Source organism: Lycorma delicatula, chromosome 2 (assembly GCF_047948215.1).
Source record: "Lycorma delicatula isolate Av1 chromosome 2, ASM4794821v1, whole genome shotgun sequence".
Taxonomy (NCBI): domain Eukaryota; kingdom Metazoa; phylum Arthropoda; class Insecta; order Hemiptera; family Fulgoridae; genus Lycorma; species Lycorma delicatula.
In genome coordinates, this window is record NC_134456.1 from 15827022 (window position 1) to 15851629 (window position 24608).

Consider the following 24608-nt stretch of genomic DNA (forward strand, 5'->3'; position numbering starts at 1 on the left):
GCCGAATAGCACAAGCTAAACGAGCCTTCAGTAAGAAATATAATTTGTTTACATCAAAAGTTAATTTAAATGTCAGGAAAAGATTTTTGAAAGTGTATGTTTGGAGTGTCGCTTTATATGGAAGTGAAACTTGGACGATCGGAGTATCTGAGAAGAAAAGATTAGAAGCTTTTGAAATGCGGTGCTATAGGAGAATGTTAAAAATCAGACGGGTGGATAAAGTGACAAATGAAGAGGTATTGCGGCAAATAGATGAAGAAAGAAGCGTTTGGAAAAATATAGTTAAAAGAAGAGACAGACTTATAGGCCACATACTAAGGCATCCTGGAATAGTCGCCTTAATATTGGAAGGACAGGTAGAAGGAAAAAATTGTGTAGGCAGGCCACGTTTGGAATATGTAAAACAAATTGTTAGGGATGTAGGATGTAGAGGGTATACTGAAATGAAACGACTAGCACTAGATTGGGAATCTTGGATAGCTGCATCAAACCAGTTAAAAGACTGATGAGAAAAAAAAAAGGGAGATGTTGAGTGTCTCCATTTCATGGACTCAATTTTGATTCTTGTGTAATGTTAGAACCCATGTCTCGTCGCCAGTAGCAATTTGGCTTAAAAACAGATAGTTTTCATTTTTGTATTTTATGAGAAAATTCAAAGCACTGTCACCCCCTCTGTGCCATATTGTGTATGTACAGCCTTCTTTAAATGCCCTAACCCATTTTTGCCCTGTCAATGAATTTTGGATGCTTTCATACCTCTTTGATTTAAGAAACAAATCACAAATGTATTTCACAATCAGTGGCATTGTCTATAATCATAGGCATTTTAGGAAACTAAAAAGACCAACAATCAAGTTATGGCATCTGTAGCAAGCCAATAGATGTAGTTGAATAACTACAGTGCTAATGCATGTAAAGGCAACAGCTGCATTGCAGCAAACATATATCAAAATGGCATGTACTTAAAAAAAAAAAACTTACCTCATAAAATCATCAATTTCTGATTAAAAGTTTAAAAAAAGGAGTAATTAGGTGTGCAATGATTCCTTGCATCGAATTAACTTGATAGCCAACACAACAAATTACCATACCAGAAAACTTTGTATACACTGGCCTAATATCTGAAATTTTGTAGACAAATGGGTTCAATGATTTATGGCCACTTCAAAATTTATTCTTACGAAAATAATTGTAATTTAACTTATTATATATGGCAAATTTTTCCAAATTCAGATGATACAAAAATCACTTGTGAGCAACATTTTTTTGAAAATCATAAAATAATTTATTTGAAACCAAAATTTGAATAATGTCCATAAAATCGTGAATAAACAAAAATTAGATAGTGGGAAACTTACTTTACAAAAGATAAAATATAATAACATTCATCTTCCTCTACTACAGGTAAGAGAGATGTTGCACTGTTTCCCAAAGAAAGTAGAAAATTGATTTGTAGTTGTATACTATTTGCACACTTTCTTAGACTATGATGCATTTCGTAAAGCATCAGAAGTGCAAATGAAACTAGAATGAGTTGGTTTTTCTGAGAATAATGATGTTCAACGTGCAGATAATCCTTCAGAAAGTCAGGAAAAATTGGAAGGATGAATATCAATGGCATTTCAGCCATCGGCAGCTTCTTCAATAAATGAAGTTAAAAATTCACAAACTAATCATCAATGGAGTTCTGAAAAGCCACCTGGTAGAGCTGAACTTAGTTTGAAACCAGGTTTCATGTTAATGCGCAGTGTAGTACTACTGATGAAAAAAATTATTTGAAGTGTTCATATTTATAAATCCCTTATAGAAAGAAATGGAAAATAAATTTCTTACAAAATAACTTAACCATTTTTTTCTCTGAAATATTCGTCTACCTACAAGATACCAAATAATTTTTCAATATGATTGAGCACCCACACATCTTTAAGAGGTTAGAAATAAACAATAAAGAGCTCAATTAATTAATTAGAAATGGTGGATCAATTAACTGGTCTTAAATGTCACCTGACCTACACCAGGATTTCTTGTGAGGTATATCAAAACTTCAAAAACAAACAAAAACATTAATACAAGCGAACGTGGTGATGATGTAATACAATATTGTATATCCGGATCTTGCAATTCCTGAGAGTCATAGTTTAAAATGTACACTATCAGCTTAAATACCCAGTCTAGCATGTACTGTACAGACTATAGTCTATTGAATGAGCAACATTTGATATAATTTTTTTTTTACATTAATGCTTGCTATGTACATGAAGCAAGCAGTTAACTTATAACTTCATAAGGCAAACTAACTGCTCAGCACAAATCAATTTCTCGTGAAATAAGGTTAATTTACATTTTCTGCTAATAGTTTGTGTAACAAAAATACTAAAATGACTAAGCTCAAACTATTATTATGTAACATGAAAATTAACATTTTTATAACAATAAATTTATTCCTTTCTCTGGTTAAGCTACACTGTGGTTATTAATCACCTCATACATAAATAATTCTCAAGCTTGTGTTAGCAAATATATTTCAGTATAATTAATAATGGTGTTTTTTTTTCTTTTTTTTTGGCAGCTTAGAATAATTACAGTTAATACAGGTATTTAAATTTTATATACATTTTTAATTATTTTTAAAGTTCTTTAAGTTTATTTTATAAAAGTTAAAGCCAGATGCAAAATACTCCATATCCAAACTCTAAAATGATGGTGCAAATAGCAGGTTATGAAGACTTCTTCTCTACCACTTGAATCTGAAGCCCATGGAACTTGTACAGATGGATATGAAGAACTGGACTGCATATCATAATACAATATTGAAAATTTAAAAATGTAAAAAAGGGAAAAACTGAACAGGAATACAAAAAACTAATAATGTTAGATTAATTCAAAATTGGAAAATGATACCAATGAAAGTGATATAATCTTCAGATGAAGACCAGGGTTTTGAAATGGCTAAACCATTATTTGATAATAAAAAATAATTAGTAAAAAATTACTACATTTAAGCATGAAAATAAGATTAAAAACTGTAGTGTAAACCATCATAAAATTAGATGTTACCAATGCAGCTTCATTTGTAGATCAGAGTTAGTTTTTAAATAAGTTGCAAAATTTTAAAACTGCATGTGCAGTTTTTAAATTTTGCAACTTAGTACCCCCCCCCCCCCAAAACACACACACACTAGAACTAATGATATAAAAAATAATATATATTTATATATTTATTGAAGTTAATTTAAGATTCATATTATTTCTCTGTTATGTTAAATTATATTTTTAATTCTATTAATATAAAACCACCTAGTACAGAATTTTGAGATAAGATATAACTTGCATTAATTTTATGAAGAAAGTACTTTTGCAAGATCCTGCAATATTTAGACACCAATAACATCGCAAACATTATTAAAACTTACAATAAATAAATTTAAACCAGAGTACAAACCTAAAATATTATAAAAAAAATTAAGTAAATGATTATTGGAAATTTATGATTAAAGTATAATGACTGTGATGGAATATAGGGAAAACAAATAGATCCTTTAAAACTAGATTTCTTGAACATTATAGAAATGAAAAAAATAAAATAAATTATGTTTATCTAATACGGTAGACCATCATATACACAATAAACATTCTATTTCTGATATCAACACAAATTTAGATATTAAAAATTAATAAAGATGACATAAAATTAAGTATATCACAAAAATATTACGTTCAAAAGTAAGGGCCAATGAGTTATAAATAGCAACTGACAACACTGATTGGTTTGCACATACAAAGTAGCTTTAAATGGTCTGTTGGATATATAACTGTTGGATCAATCATTACAAGGGTCATTCAATAATTAAACAGACAAATATCTGTAAATGACAAAATAATGGTTTGCAGGCAAATAGCAAAAATGATTTATTACATAAATATAATTTTTTTGTCTACTTTTCCACATAATCCCCACCAACTTCTCTGGACTTGTCCCATCCTTCTATGAGTCCCCTCGATGAAGAATTCTTATCTTGATCTTGCAGCCAGTTTTGTATTTTTTCTTTATCTCTTTGTTGTTGTTGAACTGATACCACGCAAAGGTTCTTTCATCAGACCAAACAAAAAAAATCCTAAAAGACAAGGTCAGGGCTATAAGGAGGATGAGGTAGAAACTTCCAACCCACTTTGCTAATAGTTTTCAGTATCAGTTGTGTCATATGAGATAGAGCATTATCTAGAAGAAGCACGTCTTTCCTCTGTCATCCTGGACATTTCCTCTTCAATCATGGCTGAGTAGTACAGGCTGTGGTAGCGCGTTGCTCCTCCAAATAATCACAGAAAATCAGACCATAGGCACTCCTAAATATGGTTAATGTGATCTTACCAGCCGTGTTGTGTTTGGAATTTCTTACAGACAGGTGATGCTTTGATGCTTAGACTCCGGCTCAAAATGATATATCCAAGATTCATCACAGGTTAAAATCCTGTCCAAAAATGTGTCATCTCTCAGCTTTGTGATGAACGGTAAGCTCTCTGGGAACATACCTCGCACAAGTTTTATGGTAGTTCAGTTTGTTTTGAAAAATGGAATGAGTTGGGCCAACACCTGTGGGTAGGTGATTCAGTTCCTTTGACGACTATTAGTTTTCAGTCTTACTTGAGACTAGAGATGTGTTTTGTTATTTTTAGTAATTGTTAAACCAATGGGAATGTTCGCATCGGTGGCATCCTAAGATGTTACATGCCGAGGTTTATAAGATGAAAACCCAGCTGGTAAAACCCATCAGGGCTAGGTGCAGAGCGGGTGGTTGGAGGGTATCTTCCCCTAGGGGATCAAGATGTGCCAACACTTAACCAACATTTTTCAGCAATTTGTTCAACTGTAAGTTATCGGTCTTGGATACGTGAATCAATGCAAGAATCTAAAGCCGAGGTCGACACTGTTACTGGACAACCACAGCAGTGCTCATCAATCACGCTTTTGCACCACTTTTAAACTTTTCCACCCATCCATAAAAACTCGCACGGTTCATGCAGCTGCTGCCGTATTGTTTGTTCATCTGAGAGAATATTTCAGACGGTTTTACACTTTCCGAAAGTAAAAATCGGATCACAGAAGGCTGTTCTTCAAAGTACTTTCTTCGAGCAGACAGGCCATCATAACTAAAACTTTAAAGGTTCTGTTAATGTAAATATTAATCAAACAGCTGACTAACACTCTTTGCAAGGCTGCCAACTAACAAAAGTTTCAATTGCCTGCTTTAAGCATTTCCTACACTAAAAATGTTTGTATGTTTAATTATTGAATGGCCCTTGTAGATTTTTAAATGCAAGAGAATATAATGCTGTTGAAATTGACCATTAATTGTGTGAAACATATGGGCTTACCACAATGAATGAAGGAAAAGCAAGGTAATGGTGTCATGAGTTTAAGGAAGGCTCTTTTTATGTGTTAAAAACTTTTTCTCATTAATGTCAGCAGCACAAGACCATCTTTAATCATATGATACCCCACTTAGCAGTGAAATCAAACCAAAAAAACTCAATCTGTGTCAGTTAAACTTCCACACATAAAACTACCCACATTCAGCAGAAATTATGATGAATGGGTGTCATTTCATGATATGTTTGTGTCATTCTTTCATTCTAAAGAAATGTCAGAAATTCATAAATTTCATTACCTCCAATGGTTCTTTAAAGGGTGAAGAAACTAAAATTTTATCATCTTTAGAAAGTTCAATAAAAAATTATGGGGTTGTTTGAAAACTTTTACAGGCCAGATATGGCAATAAAAGGTTCTTAATTAATAAACATCTAACTGCACTATTCAACCTCTCTAAAAATGATAAGAGAAAATTTTTTGTCATTAAGAAAGCTTTTAGACAGTGCATTAGAACACATACGTGATCTAGCAGGATTAGGACATCCAACTCAGCAATGGGATACACTCTTTAATTCATGTAATTACCACCAAATTAGATTAGGCTACTTTACGCGAATGGGAAAATTCCTTAGAAATAAATCAATTGCCAACAACAGAACAGAACAAATTTTGTTGGGGCCCAAAGAGAGCTGATTCAGCTAGCAGAATTATTCAGAACTAAAAATTTTCATATAAGTGTTGCAGAAGTTTCATCCATTGAAGGGATTCAAATGGCACTTTCAACCTCCCAGTGTTCCAAACTTTGGCAGATTCTGGGAATCATCAGTCAAACTTTTTAAGAGCCACATGAAAACTGTAATCAGTACTAACAATCTGACAATAGTTAGTTTACCACTCTACTGACTCAAATTGAGGCATGTGTAAATTCCTAATCCTTAATTCCAATATCGACGACCCTTCTGATCTTCTTCCTCTAACACCAGCACATTTCCTAATAGATGATATCTTTACCAGTTTTCCAGAACCAAATTTGCAACCCTTTCCTGTAAATATACTTAATCACCGGCAACAAATTCAGCAACAAATGCAGCACTTCTGGTCTTGTTGGTCCAATGAATACCTAACAATCTTCAGCAACAATAAACATGGAAAACTCTACTCCAGATCTGCAAGACAATTTGGTCATCATCAAAGAGGACAACCTCCGTCCCTCCACTCTAATGGAAAATGGCTTGTGTCATCAATATACATCCTGGAAACTATGGAAAAGTGCATGTGGTGATACTTAAAACTTCGACCAGAACATTAAAAAATTAATTTCAAAAATATGTCCATTACCAAAATAATACATTCATTGTTACATAATTATATTCTTGTATTATGTCATATCTTCCTTTGTTTTTTTTTTTAATTTTATATATTTAAAATGTATATGCAGTCTCCTGTATTATTGACACTTATGTAATTCATTTTTTTTTTTTGAAGGTGTTCCTTCAAGGTGGGAGGGGCATGTTGGATATTTTTCTGTATGTGCAGGCATGTGATGCATGTCTGTGTTATGTAGTGGGGAGGAATTCTCCCACTTTCTTTTGTCATATGGTGTTGCTCACTCAGTTGGGTTCATGAAGTGGACATGATATCAGTCAGTTATGTTTTATCACAAGTTTTTCTTTTAGTGTACTGGTATTCAATTACGATCACTGTCAATCTAATACAATAAAGGTGTCATAATTTTTAGTTACAATCAAATTGTGTCATTTTATTGTACAGTCCACTTAACCATTTTATAATCAGCATCCAAAAATGAAGTGCTGAAAATTTCAGTGCAAAAGTGGGTACAATCTTAGTAGGAGGAATTTTATGCAGTGCGTTTGAAAAAGCTTGTTTCACGATATCAAACATATATGGGATTAAATTATGATTACGTAGAAAAATAAATATCTAAATATTTGAAATGATTAATAATCATTTTTTCAACTGTTCTCATTTTGCTACCGATTGGCCCTTACTTTTGAACTGCGCCTCGTATATAAATACAAACAAAATTTCAATTTGATAAACCATCAGACAGTGTCAAATTAAGGTAAGATATGTCTATTTCAATATTTTGTACTGTGGTTTATATACTAATAGAATTAAAAAAATAAATTTATATATATATTAATTTTCATTCTTTTGATTAATGTTTCTATTATTTTTTTATATTATTGGTCACATGATGGAACCAGGCAACAAGAAATGCTAGTAGTGAGGAGGAAGAAAAGAGGTGAAGGAAAAACAAAAAATGAACCATTTGAATGGCCTCATATTTTGGAAAACACACCACAGAACGTAGAGCAGTAGCCTTAAGTTAAATTTTAATTCTTAAAAGATGGAGTCACCTTGCACAAAAGAAACTATTAAAAAAAGAAAAGAAAAAAATAAAGGTGCTTTAATAATTTTATATACTTTAGTACATCTCAAAACTTATTAAAAATAAATTTTACTACTATGTTAATAAAACCTCACTTTTGCAATATATTGATAGCTTAATGATTTTATTTTACGATTCCAACAATCCACGTTTTGTTTAATACAAGGGTCCTGCAGTCCATATTAATTTGAATTCACAAAACTGTACTTGGTGTGTTTTGTTTTAAATAAATGACAAATTTCACTTAGAATTATTTTCAGTTAACTTATGTCAATTATTTCATAACTGAATTCTCTATATATTCTGTTTTAAAATTATATTTGTTCATTGGCTATTTAACAAAATAAATTTATACCTTACCAAAATATTGGTTTTTAGACCCATTTATTATAATTTCCTCAGAAACTGTTACAGACACAGTTCTAAAGCTTTTTTTATTTTTGAGGCAAAAAACTATATACAACCACAAACTCTGTTCCATATTTTGTATACTAAGGATTTCAGTAGAGAATCATCTTACAGTTTGAGTGGAAATCAGGGCAAACTTTTAGCCAGTTAGGACTTGAAAACAAAGCACTTCTGGACATAATTCTATATTAGATTTTTTTCTTTATTTTCGCTAGTACAACGTAACCTGAAATTATTTCTGTTTCTTCATGAAGCACCCTCACATAAGTACCTTTTTTCAATAAATTTAAATTAAAATAAGAAATGTAAAGCAATACTGCTTACTACCTTAATAATTAGATCAATACTGTGTATTAAATTTATCAAGTAAATAGTAAATAACATCATTTTTTATAGTGCACAATTACACAATATATATTACCAGCTAATTTTGATCAAAATTCAGCAGACTGTGTCTTCATCAAAAGTATAAATATTACAGATATATTTAATTTGACTAAACATTCATTTAATACATGCATTATAAAAAAAATTACCACTGGGTTGAGTCTAAATTTTTCTATATATAAATATCAGTAATTCAAAAGATTTATAATCTACAAAAAGATTTTTTTTATTTTTAAACAATCTGTTGGTTTTTTATTTTCCTTTTTTTCCCTAAGTGCACAATGAGTTGTTGTTCAGTGCTCGGACACAAAGTTACTACAGTAATTGATTAAAATTTAAAAATTTTAATTTATCTTAAAAATTAAAAGGATGTGAACTGCCTAAGCATATGGTAAGTGTGAAATAACACCAAAATAAAAGCAATATTAAAAATTAACATAAAACAATAAAATTACGAACATAAAAAAAAAACATAGTTTTAATCAAATGTTGGAATCCCGAGGCTCAGCCTTAAAAAATCATAGTACCTTAGACAACATCAATACGTTGTTGCCTAAGATAATTGGGTATTAGCCTCTAATTTAGCCACAGTCCACAAAGATGTGGTGGACACATCTTGGCAGTCGCAGCGAACACAAGATGGGTGCACTGGTTTGATTCAAGAGGTGCCCATATAAGTAATTTTAGTGTGCCCTATTCATAAACAGCAAATAATAACCTGTTGACAATCATTCCTGCATAAGGAGCTTCCTCCTACAATAAGGAGTGACACAGTGTTCTAAACTGGATAGTTTACTGTTGATGGTAGCATTCCATTCACTTTGCTACTTACTCATCATGAACCCTCTTCAGGAAACAGATAAAACAAATTGTTCAAAACAATGGGATTGGTGGCATTACTTTATTCAAAACAGGTCTCTTTTGCTGCACGATCAATGCATTCGTTGCCTGAAATTCCAATATGACTAGGGATCCATCAGAAGCTTGCAGTTGTGTTATAGTTGTTATCATTTCAGAGATAACAGACAACATGGTATTTAGAATACATGTCACTAATCGCCTGCAAGGCACTAATGAAATCTGTAGCAGACAAGTATGTGCCTGAATGTTGGGCTAAATATATTTAAGGCTATGTTAATTGCATACAGCTATGCAATGAAAACACTGGCGATGCCGGGAAGGCCTAACATGTGTGTTCTATTGGCAACCACAAAAGCACAACAAACAGAATTATTGTGTGTAGAGCCATCTATATGAACTATAGCATCAGGATTCACGTTATTTACAATAGTAAAAAATCTTTCTTGTTCTTACAAGAAAGAATTATCTTTAATTGGATTTGTTTTCCTTTTTTTGATATTGACTGAAACTAAAGCAATAATCCATGAGGGAAGGCCATCAAGTGGGGGTACGCTAAGTAACAGGAGGTAACTGTATATCTACAGATAAGAAAAGCAGATGAGCTGTAACAGCTAGTGAAGCAGTAGATCTTGGTTGTTCCTCATATCAATTAACTAGCTGGTTGAAAAATATTGCATCAAAGGTAGGATGATTTGGTTGCACTTTATGCAATCTACATAGTAGCATATTATTTGGTTTTGTCTATTCCGAATAGATAGCTAACCACTGTCCACTAGACTTACCATGGGGCTTGAGCGAAACACACCTGCTGCCAAGACAGATAAATGAATGGAATCATTGGGCATTTTTAGAGTGCTAGCCCATGGGGACGAATCGGCCACACAGCCATAGTCTAAGTGGGAATGGACCAGAGCTCGGTAGAAGTGCAACATGCATACTCAATCAGCTCCCCAAAGAGTATTAGATAGAACTCTCAGCATGTCTAGCATTTTTAATCATTTTATTACCTTCAACTTCTTTAAATGTGTTATCTACGTTAGTTGTTGGTCAAACCACAATACTGAAAAATTAACCCACATGCTTGCTTCAACTGGCTCACCATGTAAAAACAGTTAAGAGTCAACATGTTCCTTTTAAGCATTCCGTTTTCTAGTGTAAAGTGTTTGGATACTGTCATTCCAACTTGAACTCAAAAGGACCAAAAAATGAGGAAATCATGACAAATACAAGATTCCCTTATATATCCTATTGATCATTGATCAGTTTATTTAGGATTCCTCTCCTCCAAGCATGTCATACACCTTTTGCATATAAAAAAATACAGCAACAAGGCATTGACAATGTAGGAAGGTGTTTTGAATGACAGATTCAAGAGAAACTACATCATTGATAGACGATCTACGTTGGCGAAAACTTCATTGTTCAGTGGGATAATTAGAATGTTCTTCTCAAGGTACCAAACTAGACGACGATTTAACATGCGTTCCATTACCTTGCACATGGTATTGGTAAAGGAGATAGGACGGTAACGAGGGGCATGATTTATTTTTATCAGGTTTCAAAGAAGGAATCACCAATGCTTCTGACCAAGAATCTGGAAAAGCTGATAATAAAATATTCTATTATAGATATACAAAAGATGTCATAATACTGAATCAGAAAGGTGTGATAACATGTTTAGCCTGATATTATCATTTTGGGGAAGTGTCATTGGAAGTATTCAAAGCATACCTATATTCATCAAAAGAAAAAGGTATGTTTAATTTATTTTGCGAGACTCCAATTACAAACAAGATATTTCCTACCTGCAACTTATACCACCTAACCTCAGGACAGTATGATAACTGAATCTGACCTAAGCAAGTTTCCAAATGCGTTCAAACATCAATTGACACGGTGACGAGGAAGCCGTTGCTTTTTAGTCCAACTGACTGTCCTGTTCCACACACGGCTCAAACTTTGCTCCAAACATCCGATGATGAAGTTGTTCAAGAAATGCTATCAACATAAGTGCTTTGCTTCATCATGCACTTCATCGGTCTCCACATTCTCGAAGAGGTCTTGAGATGATGATAGGGACGTGAAAGCCTGAGAGCCCAGAGACACTGTACCAGCCTAAGATTTTTCTGTAGATCCCTTTATTCAGATCTTAATAGTTTACTGCGTTGTTGGTGCAGCAGGAATTTTATTTGATGGTGTACTGACTGGAATGGTTTTTTGTAAACAACTGTTAGTCTTTCTACTAAATCTATCCATCTTTTTGACAGTTCTCAACACTGCAATATAAGAAATGAGGAACTCACCTTGTGTGACAAAGCCTGGAACAATGATCAGTTCTTTGCACAATGTGCATTCATTCTGTTTTTCCATATTGTTAGAAACAGCTTGGGCAGAAACAAAACTAACACAGGGCAGTACAAAATTCCTCATGTTGAGTTATTTTCTGTATTCCCTATGAGCCACAGGAAAGGACACTTTCTGCTAAGTACATAACTTAGTATAGCCGCCTTTTCTTCCTTATAAAAGAGGCATTCTTGAAGCCTTGCCTAATGTGGACCTTTACAATTAATAAACTTTTCTACCTCAGTGCAAACAATTTTGTTGTAAACAAATCTCTGATAATGAAAGCAGCGTCTTGGGTTTGGTTTATATGGTTGCACATGAACAGAAAAGTAGTAAATTTTTATTCGCTCATGGACAGTTGGAGTAGAAAAGGTTAGAATAAGTGATGTTGGTACATCAACACCATTCCCCTTCCTTATTATCCTCTGCACAGAAGTGACTGACTGCTGTGATAGCTCTTCTGATACCAGCAAAATCACAGTAAAAGATCATTTATTCCCTTGTTGGAATTTAGTGTACTGTGGGGCTCTACTACCTGTCCTTCCATTCCTAAGGGCTAGGAGCTTCTGACTCTTGTTTATCATGAATTACCTCAGTCATCAGAGCGCCAGTCCTAAGCTTTTTAATAGATTAAGGAAAGGTACAAGCCATTCCACTACATTTATTTATTAGGAATAGAGAAATCTTAGAGAAGGATTTACCTTCTTTATTATATTTGACTCTAAGAAACCATACACTAGAAAATTTAGCACTACCTCTTTCATTTCTGTTTCATGTCTCCTGACACATCTTCGGCTGACAATGTTGGTTGAAGTTTTTTCAAACTCCCCAGTTCATTGTTTTTTTCAAATGGACCAACAACACCAAAAAATTATTATTTGGGACTGAAATTTTGTTCCCAAGAGTACCAGTGATTTAACAGACCACTCCAGCAGAGTGTCTCTTTCTGGAGCTAGGACTGCATATAACTGGGTTCACCCTGATGCCCAAAGGACATTACTTGAGACCCACTACGAAGCTGCAGAGACTGGGGCTGTTGGAATGCCAACCACCAAAATCTTAAAGAGCAAGATTCCCCATCAGGATCACCTGGGTTAACTAGTTTCATACTATCCTTTCTTCCTTCTTTTCTACAACAATTTTTTAACTACTACATATTTATTTATTACACCTTAATTATCTGTTCAATATTTCATTATCCGTTTTATAAATTCAATTTTTGTCTGCCTCATTTGTTTACCTTCTACACTTCCTTCACCAAACTAAACCTGTATGTCTTTTTTTTAATAGACAGCCTGCAAACCTAGTTTGTCTTTTTCAACGGATTCTATTAAAAATTTTCTCTCCTATTTATCTTAAATTTTCCATTTCAAATTTTATCAAGCCATCTAATTTTCAACATCTTCCTTTAACAATATAACTTCAAAGATATCCATTCTTTTCCCTCCTGTCTTTCCTATGGTCCATGTTTCACTATCATAAAACACATAAATATATTCGAAATATTCTGAAATCTATATTTGATATTAGCAGAATTATTTAAATATACTAATTCATAATTTAATCCATCCGTTGTTCTTTATTAGCCAAATAACAAAATTCCTCCAGTTTGGTATATTGTGTTCTCCCATATTAATAATTAAATCATTATTTTCCTTGCTGTCATGTTTCATTACCATTGTTTTAGTCTTATTTATTTTTAACTAAATTTCTCTTTAGCAATAAATCAATGCCATTCAGATTCTTTCAAGCTCATCTTTGGTTCTGACATAAGAACAAATGACATCTGCATAAACAGTAAGTGTAAAGTAATATTTAGTCAATATTGCTTCCCTCTAGTCAAACAGACTACAGCACTTCAATTTTGAATATGAACACATATTTAGAATGACACAAAAGGTGTTGGTTTTCTTTGGGGGCAGGAAATGCGGGTATAGATAAAATCCAGCACACAATGCATTTTTAAATTGACTTAGAATTTTGCAACGTATTTTCTAACCTTTATGATGGTCTCATGTTTTTTATCCTCATTACATATTAACTCAGAATCAATCAACCAATTTTATTAAAAAAAAATAAAATCCTGAAATTTAACAGAAAATATTAAAGTTTTTAATTTTAACCATATTATCTTTAAAAAAAATCAGAAATATAGCAAATTAAAAGAAAACTACAGTTTTTATTGGTATTTTTCTAAAACCCTTTTTTTACCAAACATTCGTTCATATCAAATTAAAAAAATATTAACTTTTTTCAAAATTTTTTAAGTACACTGTGATTTTACAAACTTCTCTACTATAAACTTACACAATTACAGCGATGAAATTTATGGGATAAATACATATCTATGGCATCATAATTCAAACTATTAAATATTACTAGTTATTTTTTAATACCATTACATCAGAATGACTTTTTTTCAATAACTATAAAATATCATTTATTTATGGGAAATCTCAATACCCTCTGAATGGCCATGTCAAGTGTTTTTTATGATAAAGCAGTCCCGAAATGACATTTTTAAAGCAGATTTATTAAAATGGTGCAGTAATTTTTTACAAGTGTTGCATAATTTATTTAAATACATTATTAACCCGTTTTTTTTCTTCTGAATATTTAATAAAGAAACCAACTATAAATGTGTAATATGAAATGTAAGTACTCAACATAAGTCATTTTATAAACAGCCAGCAAAATCATCATGTTAATTAATTATTTTGTTTATAAGCAGTTATTTTAAAAGTGTTTTCATGATCATGGTATTTTATTCAGAATTGGCTTACTGTAGCAAATTTTTATCACATAATATGGGAATATGAACTTACTTAAATAGAAAAATACTATAAACTAAATTATAAGAAATTTTAAGAGACTTCTTTTCAAGTGAATTATCAAAGTAGGTTTTTCAGAAGGGGATAACAGAAAAGGATGTATTACCAAAAACACTGTTTATCTTCACTGAGATGAAGATAAACATTGTATCTCAAGTCAATTTTTATTGTATGACAATAAAATAAAGAGCAAATTAATAGAGGTTTAAAGCTTTAAAAACTCAGATTATTTATTTTATAGAACCGCTTATTTTCAGTTACTTGTAGAAAATGAAAATTTCTCTTTCGTAAAACTAGTGATACATTCAACCCTGCTGTTAATTGATTGATTACTGAATGAGTTTCATTCTTTATATTTTATTAAAAAGGTTGAAGTTACTTTTAAAATTCTGTTTTGTAATCACCGTTTATTATTATTGTTTGCTGTTGCCATTATTGTTATAATTGATTTGTCTTGTTCTATTTATGTTCTTTAACTAATAAATGGTAATTGTATAAACATTTTAAATTATTTGTCCCTCAATATCCTGATCGAGCCACGAACACGCAACAATAAAATTTTAATACCTAGGTGCTGAGATCCTACATGATTCACATCCATAAAGAAGTACAACACTCTCTTACTATGTAAAGTAAGATGGTGTTTACGTTTCTTCCTCTTAAATGTTTCCTTACCGTGCTGTTATTGTTTTTATTTTTTTTCCATGTTTGTAATCTTATGTTAACATAGTACCTATATTGTTTTATTTGTTCAATTCTTTTTTTTAGTGCAGACATTCGCTGGCTTATTTTCTCCTACCTCGTTACTTTAGTTTTCCTAATACCCATTTTATGTCAAGTTCTGCTAATTTTGAAATCATCTGTTGAATGTCCAGTGCTTTACCTAAAAATCATGTCAAATGCTTTACCTAAAGAATCAAGAGTCATGTGTGAACCACAAAAAATGTATTCTCCTACTTGCAACACTGCTTCTATCTAGATAATTTTTACCATATCTTCAACAATTGTTGGTAGGCAGTAACCTTGCCTTACTCCTCCTCTAGGTCAAACCACTTGGTTTGAGCATCCTATATGTTCATAGCTGTTTTCTAATTCACGTACAATTCCTCAGTCTAATCTTATCCTACCTTCTCGATTTACTCTTTGGCTTCTTGGAGAATTCTCATAAGTTTATGTTCCATTCAACATGGTCAAATGATGTATCTGTGTTATACAGAATATACTTATTCCTTTACCTCTCACCAAACTAATAATTCATTCTAGGCTAATTGCATTCCTTCTTTACTAAATCCAAATTGTTTTCAGTAACAATTTCCTATACTTTTTACTCAAACATGTTCAGAATTCACAGAAGAATCTTTTTTGAATCTGAAGTTAAACTAATTGTACTGGAATCTTAAACAACTGTCCAGGCTAAAGGAATCCAAAAGTAATATCCTATATTTAGAAAACCAGTCATCGTAATCTTTAATCGTAGGCTCAATCAACATAAAATACCTGCAAGATTTGTTCTACATACTATCAAGGTCATCAGAATATACATGCATAGGCAAGCCGACTCACAATGCAATTGTAGTCAGTCGAGATGTGGACCCCACAACAGAAGGTTCAGTGTGTAAGCAGAGTTTCAATCAGTTTCACCTGTTCAACAGCATGTACACACTGAATGGAAATCAATCTTCCTACATCCAAGTCTATTCAACAGTGGGATATGATTTTAAGAAACTGGTAGTTGGTCTCACAGACTGAAAATCATCCAAAAGTTTCAGTTAGTGACAAAACTGTGGTTTGCGTGTGCAATGCATTCACTATCAGTTCTGGGAAGTCAATTAGGTGGACTATTTACAAACTGCAAATTCCTTGTTCCAATGCTCATAAGCGGCTCCATTTGTGAACGTACAAGTTACAAATCCTTCATCACATTAAAAACAAATGATTGTCTTCTACGATATCAGTTTGTTGCAGAGGTAATGCACCATGGCGAGAACAATCCTAATTATCTTGATATGTTGTTGTTTAATTATGAGCCAATTTTAGTATCCAGATATCACTCCTTTGGACTTTTTTACTTGGGGATTTAATAAAAGTTGTGTGTGCCAAAGAAAATCAGAGATTTGGATAATTTAAAAGAGGACTGTTGAAGCTGTTTGAGGACCACAGATGCTCCTAAACACACCTGGTAAAAGTTAGATTATCATCTAGATGAATGCTGAGCTACTAAAGGTGCACACACTGAACTTGACTAACCTACATTGAAACTTGGTGAGTGCATTGTTTATTAAAAAAAAATAAATTATATTAACTGGTTTTCTTAATATAAGCTATTACTTTTGGATACCTTTAGCCCAGACACCCTGTACTTTACCGCAATATGTTGTTTGGAGAATAGAATCATGGTTGTTTTAATGAAACCAATTGTTATTTTTTTCCAGATTCCGTTTAGTTATTTTCTTTGCCTTTTTAACTTTGTTCAATTTATTTCTATTTCTTCTGCTGTCAGAGGAATATGATCACTAAAGTAACTGCAAACACTGACAAAGATGTCAGTTAAGGAATATAGCTTCAAATTAAGATATAATAAACTTATAGCATTATTTTGCACTCATCTTATTTGGTATTTGGTAGAAGTCTCTCTACAATCCCTTTATGATGTTCTTTACTTCCTCTCTCCCATTGCTTGGATTTTTTTTAACTTATGGGAGTTATTTTCTTTTGTTTCTCAAATTTAAATAACTGTTAGTTAATGTGCACAGTAACAATTTTTATTTTGGGGGAAAGCAATAATCTTTACTGGTTGTTTCCTCATTAAAATACACTATTTATAAAAAAAAAAAGAATTATATATATTTCAAACATATATATATATATATTCCATAATAAAAATGTGTTACATTTATAAGACAAATTACATACTACTCAAAAATATTTAAAATTTCACTTACCAAGTTATAAGTGTTCTGTATGCCCTCCATTTGTCGCATGGATGATACATACGGCATATTGTCTTGATATGACATCAAGACAATAGCTGAATTCTTGTACATGCGTTGCAGACAGTTTTCTGTTACAGAAGTTACTGCAGCTGTGATCCTGGTTTTCAGCTCATCCAAATCAGAAGGTAATTACAGAACACAAACACTTTTTTTCACACATCCCCACAAAAAAAGTACAGGATGTAATGTCTGGGTACCTTGGAGGCTAAAAATGTAATGCCAAATCTTGGGCTTTTATACACACTATTCAACATCAAGGGAATGTTTTGTTTCATTTAGAAGCTGACAGGGAAGGTCCCCATCTTGCTGAAAAATGATTTCATCAGTGTCTTCATTTAGTTGTGGAAAAAAATCAGTCCTACCGCATTTCAAGATAGGAATACTTTGTTACTGTGTTTCCTTAACACATTCACTGCTGAATTTTTTCTTTACTTATCTGCTGCACTGATTTAAAAAAAAATAAATTATATTAGTATATAAACTAGTTTTTTTTTTAGTCCAAGATTATCAGAACCTTGATAACATGCAATGACCTCACTGTGCGTCATCAGCAAGCAGCATGCAAATGACACCTGCAGTTGTGTAACCCACCCATTACATTGCTTCTTGGCAAATATTTTTCTATTTGTTCTTGGATATTATTCAATGGTTTAATATTCTAACAGAGCAATATTGCATAGGTTAGTCTTTTTAGGTTATAATTTACTGAAATTATGGAATAATTTCTAAAATAAAAAAATTCTTTATATTTACATTGAAATTCTTTCTTTTCTAAATAATAGTTTTTTGATTTGCAATAAAGATTATAAAAATAGTAAAAAAAAAACATAAATTTTAATTAATTTTCATCTTTTAGAATGTAGCTTACAAGCCTACAAAATTAAAATTTGGGTTGTGGAATGTTTTTTAAATTTTGATAGTTCATTCCTATGTATTTTTTAGTGCTGAATCCGAAAATAACCTTCACTTTTTTCCATAATGTCAGGATTTTTCACAAATATCAAAATTTACAAAAAATGTGATACTATAAAATAGACATAAAACTTCTTTTTTATAGTAAATTAATATAATATATTCACTTTTTTGGCTTATACTATGCATTCTTACAGCTAAACAGTTGAATGGTCTGAAGAACAGGGTGTGGGGGGATTTGGGTTAAAGGTGATAAGGTGGCGGGAGAGCTTGGCTGACAGGCTGTGACAAAATTTAACATGTTTATAGGCAGCTCACCACTCATGGGCTGTGCAGCTACTATCAGCGAGTGCTGTTTCAACCATCAGCGTGCGTAAATCGAGTTTTTTTCAGTCTGTGATCAAACGCACTTTTGTTGGTGGAAATATATTTTCAGGCCATAAAGCAAACTTTCCATTTTCAAAATTGCTTCAAGAGGATGCAAAAATTCTGCACATTTTTTTTGTTACATTTGTGGTGAGTTAATGGTGGAAAGGCAAAAAAACAATTTTTGTTAGACAAGTGTAGCTCACGTATTTCAGAGTGAAAATAGGAGATCTAGACAAAACTTGGGCATCCCCACTATGTTTGCTACACATGGTGGAAGTCCTTAGACGGAGGTCAAAGAGTGAGCAGGAAGAGTTCAGATTTGGAGTACCAATAGTGGTGCGACAGAAATGGAATCACACCAATGATTGTTACATTTGTTCCATTAGTGTTCACGGTTTCAATTTGAAAAATAAAAAAAGAATCATCTATCCAAATATGCCATCTGCTTTACACTAGATTCCTCATAGTCCAGACGTACCAGTACCAATTTCACCAGAAAATTTATCTGAAATAGACAGTTCCACAAGTGATTTAAATGAAGATTACATCAAGGAGTATGAACCCAGAGATAGCTGTACACCAGAGCTTTAGTCACATTTTGAAATAAACAATTTGGTTCGACATTTAAATCTGACCAAAGAAAATTCAGAATTGCTTGGTTCGAGATTTAAAGAGAACTTTCTAGCAGCTGGCACCTCATTCTCCTGCTTCAGGTACGGAGAAAAGGGTATTCTTCCATATTTTTCCAAAGAAGGAGAATTAGTCTTTTGCACTGATGTACGTAGACTTTTGACTCGATTTAACATTCCATACGAAAGGACTGATTGGAGACTGTTCACAGATTCGTCCAAAAGAAGCCTCAAAGTTGTTCTTCACAGTGGGAATACATATCCATCAATAGCTGTCGGACATTCTGTCCTTTTAAAAGATGGTTATGATAATTTGGAATTCGTTCTCGATTAAGTACAAAAATCATACGTGGATATGTGTGGCAATCTCAAAATAATATCTACACTCATAGGACAGCAAGGATACATAGTTTCCTTGTTTTTTGTATGAATGGTATAGCAGAGAGAGATAAAATCATTGGATAAGGAAAGATTGGTCAAAAGAGCTTCATTAGAACCTGGAACCAAACATATGCTCTAAAAAGCTCTCATATACCTGAATAAAGTTTTCCTTCCACCTCTGCATATTAAATTAGGCTTGATGAAGCAATTTGTCAAAGCCTTACCAAAAGGTGGTAAATGTTTTAAATACATCTGTGACAAATTTTCAGTCTTATTAACTGCCAAACTAAAAGAGGGTCCTGACATTAGAAAACTTCTCAAGGATTTTAATTTTGAGAAACAAATGGAAGTTGCAGAAAAAGAAGCCTGGGAAGTCTTTAAAGACCAAGTTTCTGGACAATAAGAAGATCCAAACTTCAAATCAATTGTTAACATTACGCTGCAGAAGTACAAAATTTAAGGCTGTTCCATGAGCTTTAAGGTTCATTTCCTAAATTCACATGTGAACTATTTTCCTGAAAATCTTGATTCCGTTATCAAAGAGATGAGCGAGAGATTTCATCAGGACATGAAAGAAATGGAAAGGAGGTATCAAGGAAAATGGGCTACTATTATGATGGCAGACTATTGCTGGACGTTACACCAAGATGAACTCTATCAGCATAGAAGCATAGAAGTAAAAGCGCGAACCAGATGATAAGCCGTCCAAAGAAACATTGACCTGCCATTACGGGTGGGTGGTTTCCAAAGGCATGACGTACTTCATAAAAATTAATTAAAAAATGCACTACAAAAGAAATTAGGCTTATTTTGTGGCAATTTTCATTAGAAATTAAGCAGTAAATGAGCCCCCTGCCCACCTCTTCAGACCACCAGCTGTTTAGCTACAAGAATGCAAAGTATAAACCAAAAAAGTGAATATATTGTATTTATTTATTATGAAAAAAATGTTTTGTATCTATTTTATTGTATCAAATTTTCGCAATTTTTCAACTTTTTACAAATTTTAAATTTGCAAAAAAATCCTGATGTGATGGAAAAAATGCTAAAAAATACAGAAGAATCAATTATCAAAAAATAAAAAACAGAATCATCACAGGCTTGTGACATTAGTTATGAGAAGATAACTTCTATTTGAACACACTTCTTTTGAAATTACTATTCACAAAAATTAAAATTAAAATTAACTGATAAAAATTATACTAAATAATAAACTTTGTCACAAGTAGCTTGCATTTAAAATGCTTGTAAAGATGAAGTTATATGGTACTACACTTTGCAGAATTTACCAAATTTTTATAGTTATGAATTAGGGCTCAAACAAAATTACATCAAAATCAGTCAAACTTTCATAAAATGATAACAAATCTGATTGAGTAATTTTATAAATAAACAAGGTTTTATTACAATTTACTATGATAAAATTCCAGTATTAAAAAAAGTAAATCTTTAGTTTTATTTTCAAAAAATTAAAAAAAAAAATAATAATTACTAAATACATTTTAAAAATAAATTAATAAAAATACAATGAATAGAATTTAAAAAAAAAACAGTAATATGATTTTCTGTAAAACAAATCTACAAGAAGTTGTAAAAAATGATCTGTATGAACAAAACTGTACAAGTATAACACAACAAAAAAGAAACAACGAACTACACAACCAAACTCAATAATCCTTTCTCCATGCTAATACACAATAACAAAACCCTTACCGGTTGCTGAAAAAGAGTGGTAGAGAATAAAAGAATGACTTATATAATAAAAAAAAGCTCTTGACGCATAGGTGGGATCATGTGCATGAAGCAATTCCCTCTCTATGAGGCCACTGTGGGGTCATCAGCACTGAATGTGTAAAAAATATTATCTTCTGGTAAATATCCCTCCTACTGTACAATCTGCAGAGGTGTACGGTTTTGAATCAGGTGATTTTTTTTGGTAGACTCTTTTATTGTTATACTTATATAACAAAGTGCTGTTCAAATACTATCACAATTTTAATAAAACTAATTAAAGCCATTGTTAAATAAGCCATGTTATACTCCATACTTAAACACACACTCTCAATTATTTACACCCAAGAATATTATAAATTTCCAAACTGAATTCTTGATAAACAAGTTAAAAAACAAGAAATAGGGAAGCTGCCTCCTCCTACTTTTTATGCACCTATATACTACACTGTTACAATTGTGTTCATGCTAAGATCAGAACTTTTTCATAGTTGAAAAATGAAATTAAGAGTTAATGAAATTTTTTTCATAGTTCAATTTTAATATAAAACATTTGTGTAACTTATGGTAGCTTTGTTGAAAGAAAACTAATAAAAACAATTGCATACACACACACTTGCTCTGTTGAGTTACTCCATGACTTGGTGCCCATACAGTGTTTCCTTATGTATTATATATTATTAACTTTTAAGATATTTTAATTTTATGATAAACAGTATAAAAATTTGTTTATTATTTTATAGAGCATGAAAATTGGTGTTAACTTGGAGAATTACTGAACAAAATTTACAAGTGTGTTTGATGTCAAACTATTACGAACACTAATTAAAAACACTTTTTGAAAATTTAGTTGTCTAAATAAAAATCTGTCAAAATTGCATATTTTGTTTATTTTAATTTATTCAATATTCTTTTGTTTGAGTCAATTGTTGAAAATTTAATTTTTTTAAATAAAATAATTTCTCTTCGTAAATCAATAAGAATGTGTAAATTTTTATTTGTTTTTTTATTACAGAATAGTTTTATGCAAGAAAAAATTATGTATATGTTCTCCTTTAACATTTTAGCTGCTGGGTTATATTTTATTATATTAAGTTCTTACTAATATTTTAAAAACTTCTCTTCTAAGGAAAACATAAATTAATTAGGAGTAGCAAAGGTTTTTAAAAGGGCTTGGGTTTTCATGTCATATCAATTTGCTAGATTGATATATTATTTGAATTAATCTAGACTTTTTGTACTTATTGAACAGAATTATTAAATTCTGTTCAATGTTATTAAGAAACTCAAAATCGAGCTGCGGTGCTCTCTGGCTTGAAAAAAATGGTAATATGACTCAATAAAACATGGTTTATGTTTTGCATATGCTAATAATCCACACATCTTCTCAGTGTAGCATAAAATGGGTCTGAAATTGATCAGTTCAGTGGTCTGGAATAAACAGTTTTTTAAAATTATAAGCATATAAAAAATTACTGTTAATTGTTTTTAATTATTTCATTTTGTTTAGTTGTTTACTTGTAATTTTACTTAACACATACTTCTCACTGATCCTCAGTTATAAATCACACGTTTATAAATCTATTTCTAAATCTGTTCTTCTGAACATCACACAGTTATAAATCTAAAAGGATCTGTTTAACGGTGTGATGAATAATTCATCTTTGAAGCAGAGTATTAGAGATTACTAAACATATATCAAATTGAATGAGAATATGTAGGAGAATAATCTAACATTTTTAAAGATCTTTTATGTTCCCTGGGAAACAAACTCCTATTTTAAAAAAACAGCATCTTCTATGTCAGTCAGTGATTTTATATAAAAATTAATTTATATCAAAGGAATCAATACAAAAATAATCCTTATGTAACTTGTAACATCATTAATATTATGTTTCTTGCAACTTAAAATATTTATAAGTAATGATTGCTTTTTAGGAATCCATTCTATCATGTATTTATTACCTTTCGTGATGATGCATATATTTTAATCATAAACCAGTATTGTACAAATGGAAAACGGTACAAATTTCAGAGAATCTCAACACGGTTAGAGTTTTGTTTACATTAAAATTATAAAGAAAATATCATACCGACCACATAATTTTTATGCTATCAGCAGTTAATTTCTAATAGTACTATCAAAAAAAAGTTGAAATTTAATTTTCAACAATCATTCTTTAGTTACTATAAACCCAGTTTTTTTTAATATTAAAAAATAATTACTAGTTTCTGGGCTATTTTTCCAAAACATATTTCATCATAAAGGATTTTAAAAATAACTGCAGTTGTAGTAACTGTCAAATTCACAATAGCTTTTACTTAAAGTTTCATCGATGAAAGAAATCATTTTCTTTTAAGATTCACAACAATGCTGATATACAAAAAACGTCATTACTACTCTCAGTATAATCATAAAAATGGTATAATAATTGGTTTGTTGCCCTCATTGTTTGCTGTATTAAAAGAGCAACCATACTCATTTTAAAACAAGGGGGAAATTTACCAATGTTTTCCACAACTATCACATTTTAAAGTTTTGTTTGAATTAGAGAAGGCATGTAAACTGATATCCATGGTATGGCAAAAACATTTTTTGTTGCACATCAACATGTTTATGCCGTTGAGGTATACATATGTACAGATAATACATAAATGTACAGATAAAACTAAAAACCTCTGTTTATTTGAAATTAAAAGGAGATTGCTACCCGCTATATGTTTACAGAGAAATAACTTAAAATAAAATGCTTGACTGTATACCAAGCCACTTCCATTATAAACGTTACTAAAGTGAAAGGTAACAGTAGAATTTACTCTCTCAATTTATGTTACCGTTAATTTGGTGAAGATTAAATTCATTAATAAATTTCACTGCAATAAGAAATTAAAAATTATAAATCATGAAATCAGTATTTTTTTTCATCACAAGAATAATGGGGGGGGGGGGGGCTTTGTCTTTATAAGTGAAAGAATAAGACC

At 31.6% G+C, this 24608-nt stretch overlaps 2 protein-coding genes across 2 annotated transcripts in view; one reads left to right on the forward strand and one right to left on the reverse strand.

Annotated features, from left to right (window-relative positions):
* LOC142320494 (uncharacterized) overlaps nucleotides 1–7865 on the forward strand; it is a 40291-nt gene extending 32426 nt beyond the window's left edge. The window contains exon 5 of the transcript XR_012755407.1: nucleotides 7597–7865. The gene's annotated coding sequence lies outside the window, so the exon portion shown is untranslated. The remainder of the gene's footprint in view (nucleotides 1–7596) is intronic.
* Nucleotides 1–18028, reverse strand: part of LOC142320497 (mitochondrial pyruvate carrier 2-like) — a 69862-nt gene extending 51834 nt beyond the window's left edge. Inside the window, exon 1 of the mRNA XM_075358357.1 lies at nucleotides 17554–18028. Within this exon, the coding sequence (XP_075214472.1) occupies nucleotides 17554–17655 (102 nt within the window). The 5' untranslated portion in view covers nucleotides 17656–18028. The remainder of the gene's footprint in view (nucleotides 1–17553) is intronic.
* Nucleotides 18029–24608: the final 6580 nt, after the last annotated feature.